This window comes from Manacus candei, unplaced genomic scaffold (genome assembly GCF_025592945.1).
Source record: "Manacus candei isolate 608988 ecotype Guabito, Panama unplaced genomic scaffold, ASM2559294v1 h1tg000112l, whole genome shotgun sequence".
Lineage (NCBI taxonomy): Eukaryota > Metazoa > Chordata > Aves > Passeriformes > Pipridae > Manacus > Manacus candei.
The window spans coordinates 683,039-689,335 of NW_026138160.1; the positions used below are offsets into that span (position 1 = coordinate 683,039).

The 6,297-nt window shown below is 57.4% G+C and overlaps 2 gene segments (V, D, J or C); one reads left to right on the plus strand and one right to left on the minus strand.

The window, feature by feature from the left end:
* On the plus strand, positions 1 to 2,991 carry LOC127461754 (T cell receptor alpha variable 4-like). The segment is given in 4 exon segments: positions 1 to 519; positions 1,045 to 1,327; positions 1,791 to 1,944; positions 2,962 to 2,991. Coding segments are annotated over 4 exon segments (519 nt in total).
* A 369-nt stretch (positions 2,992 to 3,360) lies between these two features.
* LOC127461755 (T cell receptor alpha variable 1-1-like) lies at positions 3,361 to 4,899 on the minus strand. The segment is given in 2 exon segments: positions 3,361 to 3,797; positions 4,851 to 4,899. Coding segments are annotated over 2 exon segments (486 nt in total).
* Positions 4,900 to 6,297: the final 1,398 nt, after the last annotated feature.

Sequence of the window (6,297 nt, forward strand, 5' to 3'; positions counted from 1 at the left end):
TCCGGGCTTTCTCTGGCTGTACCCGGGGTGCTGAGCCCGGAGGGATGTTCTGCCTCTCGTGCCCCTCGACCATTCTTACAAGCACGTGCCCTGGAGGACAATTCAGGAGTCCCCACGTGCCAGCAAAGGAGGGATGTGAGGGAAGAGACGATGGCGGTGAAAGGAGCTCATGGCCTGTCAATGTTGATCGCCCCGATAGCAACCCGCTCCTCTGCCACCCAGCCCGGCCCCGCCGCCTCCGCAGTGCAGAGCCCCGACCGCCGCCGCGCTGCCGCCGCTCTCGCCTGCCCTCGGCATCCAGCCCGCCCCCGGCGAGAGCCCGAGCGGCGCCGGCGCAGGGCTGAGCCCCGGGGCGGAGCTGGCGGAGGAGGGCAGGGGAGGGAGAGGAGGCGGAGAGGAGGCGGCCCGTCCGGAGCAGAGAGCCGGGGCTGGCGGGGGCAGCGAGGCGCGGGCGGCGGAGCGGCGGGATGCGGCGCTGGCGGGGCGCGGGGCTGGCGGCGCTGGCCGCGGTGCTGCTCGGTGCGCGGGGCTGGCGGCGGGGGGACCCTGGGGGTCGGGGCTGGGGCTGGGGCGGCCACGCAGGTCTCTGGAAGCTGCCATCCCCTCTGGCTACTTCACGGACCTCTGTCCCCGAATCATCGTGCAGTCCATCCCTCTCTCTGTGCCATCCCATATTGCCTCAGAAATCTCAATACTCTATGATTTCTTTGACTCCCCTCTGGTTCTCTTCTTTTCATTGTGATTTCCGTACAACTCATGCAGTCAGTCCTTCCCACTTGCTACTTTCTTTCCGTCTTTTCTTTCTTTCTCCCATGTTTTTGCTACAGTGACCTCACCCCTCCACGTTTCATTCAATATTTCTCTCTCTACTAACGATCGATGGACACTGCCCTCACCGCATGTGTTGACATCCTCGGGAAACACTGCTCGTCATCATCTCTGTGTGTTCCTGACTGTTTCTGCGGGGTTTGTTCTGAGAAACAGCGGGGAGGGCTGAGCAGAAAACACGTTTTGACGTTTTTTCTGTTTTTTTCTTCCCAGTAGTGGCTGTGGGGAGAGCCCAGGTACTGCAGGACCCGTCGACAGAGAGCATCGAGGGCATCGGTATATCTATCAACTGTTCCCACCCCAAAATCCAGTTAAATGAGTTCATCTACTGGTACCGTCAGCTCCCTGGCCGAGAACCCGCACTCCTCGTGAGTGGTCAGAAAGGGTTCAGAGAGATGCCTGACCCTCCTGGATGGCTGTCGGTGTCACCAGACCGTCGCTGGAGCACCCCGTGGCTCTCCGGGCCCCGTGTTGGGGACGCGGCGGTGTATTACTGTGCCCTGGCAGACACGGCCAGAGGAGCCGGGGCTGCGGCCGGGCACGAACCGCCGCGGGCGGGGCCGGGGGCACAGCGCCGGCCGGGGACAGCAGGGCTTTGTCACATGCTGTAAATCCCACCTGAGCTCAGATTCAGTGACACCCTCGTCTTTGGAGCTTTCAGGGGATTTTCTTAGAAATACACAACTCAGTTAATTGTGTCTCCAGCGGAGCAAAGTAGCGCCCCTTTGAAAACAGGGCGTTTCACTCCTACCTAAAGCACAGGCTTGTGCCAGAATGTCTGGGTACCAAGTGACATGCATAGCACAGCACAGGTCTGGGCATACTCCAGTCAGCTGCAATGTGTGTCCCTGACTTCTCCTGAGAAATCGTCTCCTGGATATTCTGATCCGTTCCGGGCAGGCACTGACATTCTCTGGTTCATGAGGATCTTTTGTTTGGGTAGGGGGAGAATTTTGACCTTGCCCGCTGTGTGGAAACGGGACAGACAGAGAGACAGTGAAACCAGCCTTGTTGGGCCGAAATCAGCAGCAGCGGAGCGAGAGCTGTGGAGGGACAGGAAGAGAAGGGCTCCGGAGACAGAACCTGCATTTCTCTGCCTCTTCCCTGGACACAGCTGTAGGGGGCAGGTGCCGTCAGCACTCAGCTGCACCCACGCGCCTTCTGACCCTGGTAACCTGCTGCTCTGAGGAGTTCAGGGCCAGAACAGAGGATGGTATCCCTTGAACAGGCAGCAAATGAACTTCCCATGAGGAACACAAATGGACACATATGGACACACACACACACAGACATACACAGACACGGACACACCCCCACAGGCTCGTGCACACCAGTGTGGAATCACACACGGATTTGTGCCCCCACATGTGTCCGTGCAAACCCGGCTGCTCCAAGAGCACACAAGGCAGGAACACACAGCCAGCCGTGGACTCTGCTGAGGACACCTGAGGTCAAAAGCAGCAGAGCTGGAGGATGGAGAGGAAGGACAAGGTGCCGAGCAAGCACAGGGCAGTCTGTGTTTACTCAGAGGCTGCACAAAGTGGAGATGAGACAAAATAGTGCAGAGCACTTTCCTGAGGGCAGCGTTAGGCAGGACAGAATCAAAACCATCAGCCCAATGCACACCCATGGGGAGGCAACCACAAGTGAGCATCGAGGTGAGCTGAGGAGAGAGAGAAAGACAAGGAAAGGGGACATCATCCCATGCACAACAACCTATGAGTGTCCAGTTGGGGGTGGCAGGAACTTCTTCCTGAGGATGACACCTCAAGTGTCTCCACCTGAGTCACCCAGGCTGATGCATCACTCTCCTGCTCTGCATCCTTCCATCACTGGAGATGAGTCATGTGCCTGCACTGCTGCATTCCTGCTGCAAAACCCTGGGGCCTTTCATCCCAGGGCTAAGCCCTCACTGGGGAATGGGCGTGGCACAAATATGGGAATGTAAAGGCAGCAGTGCAGGGCATGAGAGCACAGCCCATAGCACTCAGTGTGGTGGTTGGCATGCAAGACGAGCTTGTGAGGAAATTGTTACCTCTGCAGAGGCTGCCCCTGGTTGTGTGGCAGTGAAGGGCAGGTATAAAAGGCAGCCCAACTTCCTGCTCTCTCCTCCACTTCTCTTCTGCCACACAGCAACTGGACGTTTTCATTGGGCACTTCTGAGCACTTTCAGAAATTGTTGGAGTCATGCAATTCAAGGAAGGAGCGTTGCAGATAACGTCTTATTTATGTTTTTCACCCTACTTTGAACTCGGAACTCTGAGGGACACAACCCAGAGCAGGCATTATAAGGGACAAGCCCAGTGGAAACCCTGGAGAAGCCACGGGCAGCAGGGAAAAACAGAAAGCCAAGAGCAGCACAAGGAATCGTTGCAGAAGTGGTCTCAGCCTCCTGAATTGCCCAACAACTCCCTGGAGATGTTGGGAAGAAGAACCACAGAACCCATAAGTGAGAATGAGCAACACAGAAACTGTTTCCCCTCTTTCTCTTTCCCCTTGACCACTGACACTCTCCTCTCCTGGAAGAGGGGCTCAGCCTGCAGATCTCTGGGTGTACAGGGGAAGCAGCACTGCCAGGGGACAGCGGAGGGTCCCTTTCCCCAAGCTCAGCCTTGCACAGACACATCCCCTCCCTCCCCTGGCTTGTTGCACAGCCCAGGGAGCTCCCTGCACCAGGGTGTCTCGCACAGCACAGAGGTACAAGGCACTGTCAGAGACCTCCACTTCCTCCACCTGCAGGACACTGTATTTCCCCGTGGTGTTCAGCTCCGTGCTGATACGGCCGCTCTGCCTCGGGCCGGCCCCTGCCTGAGACGAGAGCAGCTGTGGGGCTTGTCCTTTCCTCTGCTGGTACCACGACAATCCACTGAAGTAATTGGTCTGGTATGTACAGGTGGTCTGGAAGAGGCCTTTCTGCTTCACCAGGACTTCTCCATCTTCCTGGGTGACAACGATCTGCCCCATGGTGCCTGGAAGAAAGTGAAGGTCAGCAGCTGCACAGGGAAATACTGTGGCAAGATAAAGCAAAGTGGATGCTAAACCCTGGTGGAGGAAGCTGCCTGCTCTTTAGGAAGATGGAGACTCCCTACTGGAGACAGTTAGATGAGACTCCTTTTAGGCAGGATCTCGGAGCTCTGAGCTCAGGAAGATCCTGAGGAAACCTTTGCTGTCTCTGTCTTCTTGCTCCTCCTACTCAAAGGACCAGGGAACAGCCTGTCTTGCCTTAGCTTTTGTGCTGGAACCAGCACATCTCCAGCAGGTTGAGGAGCCTTTGGAAGAACAGCAAAAAGATTCATCCATCCCTATCACCTCTGAGGGTTCCTCACTCCCTGAGTACACACAATTCTGAGCTTGCAAAGAGGGAGACCTGTCTGTTTTGACAGCCAGAAGAAAACGAAACCATGGCAGATATTTGGCAACCTGGAGGCAGAATAGGACACAGTCCATGTGTAAAGTCAGTGAGCTGAGAGCTTGAAAGTGCCTGGGCCAACTTTGACAGGATCTGCTGATTTTCTTTAGAGAGGGAGAAATGTGGTACTGCAGAGACAGCTGAGATGTCCTGTGGTGGCAGCAGTTGGATTAGAAGAGAGAAGGAGAGGGAGGTGGATTGAAGAGCAGAAAAGAGAAGGGGTCTGAGGTTCCTCTCCTCTCCTCTCCTCTCCTCTCCTCTCCTCTCCTCTCCTCTCCTCTCCTCTCCTCTCCTCTCCTCTCCTCTCCTCTCCTCTCCTCTCCTCTCCTCTCCTCTCCTCTCCTCTCCTCTCCTCTCCTCTCCTCTCCTCTCCTCTCCTCTCCTCTCCTCTCCTCTCCTCGCCTCTCCCCTCCTCTCCCCTCCTCTCCTTTCCCATTGCCTTTATAAAAGTAGGAGCTTCTTGAGTGAACACATGCAAGACAGCAAAGTCGAGAAGATACTTTGCAATGATCTTTCTCTATTCAGTGGTATTTCCCCACAGGGGCCTGATAAGGCTGTTGAGTGTTTCCTGGGAGGAAGAAGAAGAGTGCACTGATGAAAAGCCAGGATTTACCCAGGAGGTGGCCCAGGCAGGCAGTGAGGACGAGACAGCCCAGGTTCATGCTGAGACCAACCTGCTGTTTGCTGAGAGAGTCAGAAACCACCTCCCAGCCCCGAGACAACAGAGCTGCCACAAACAACACCCTTGGGGGAGCAAAGGAAGAAGGAGGGCAGAGATATTATCTTTCAGTGCCTGGAATGCTCTCTTTGGGTTTCTCCCTCCCCCAGCAGCAGCCCCTGTGGCTCCCTCAGCCCATGGCATTCTGAGCATTGCCTGGCTCTGGGGCCTCCCTCACGGGCAGGGGCTGTTCCCGGTCAGCTCGCAGGGCAGTCCCCCCCTCCCCAGCTGCAATCGCCTGCTCTGCTGCACACCCACTGCTGGGCTTTTGGGAGCTCCGGGGCTTCTTCCCCGCTCAGGTTTCACATCTTGCCGTGCTGTCCTCAGCTCTCTGGGCTGGTTACAGTTCCCTCGGGGAGCACGTGTCTCCTCTGCCTCTGTGGCTTCTCCCCTGTCCTTCTTCATCTGCCCGGGACAAACGCCTCTCTCCCAGCTGCCCAGGAACGGGAGATGGGCCCTGCTGGGCAGCAGCCCAGGCTCTCTGGCTGTGCCTTGCTCTGCTGGGAAAATGCACAGTGTGAGAGAGGAACGTGGCTCCAGCAGGGCTGCTGGATGTCCCAGCCGCAGCGGTGGCAAGGACAGCATATTCCCTAGGGAAAGGGCTGAGGGATGAGCAGGGAACAGGAGGAGGGCTCAGGAGGTGATCCCCGCGCACAGGCAGGGAGCACACGGGGCACCCACCAGAGAGCTGCCTGCGAGGGGTGGGGCTGGGACAGCCCTGCCCCACCCATCTGAAAGTGCAGGTGAAGGGCTGCGGGCTTGGCAGATGGAGACGCTTATTCCCAGCCCCGTATCTAGATCAACTCCAGAGTGATCCCAGGCACCCGGCACACCACAGAAAACATACTGTTCATTTTCGTTACCTCTAAATTGGCTTTTCCTCTACAAAACGTCTACAATTATTTGAATAAGGATAGAGGTAATGATAATGGTTTTAATAAGAACATTCACACTGGATGCTGAGTTGACCTCAGTGTAAGCAACACTGGCAGTGGCTCAGCACGCCTGGCAGCCCCCCGTGCCCCCTCCCCAGCCGTGAGGCTGCTGCTCTCAGCAGCGCTGCAGAGGTGAGGAGGGGCAGGTTTGCCCGGTGGGCAGGGAGAGAGGCTCCTGAACGGCGCCGCCCGTGTGCTGCCAGTCCCGGAGTGGATGTGCTTCCGATGGCGTGTCGGTGGTGTCTGGGCTGGCCCCCAGCTGTGTGCTGGGGCTGGCAATGCCAAAGGGATTTGTGCCGCTGCTTGTGCTGGTGCTGTGCGAGGAGGGGGCTGAGCCCGGGCCGGGGCGGAGCTGGCGGAGGAGGGCAGGGGAGGGAGAATGGGTGGGGATGGGAGGGGAGGCGGCC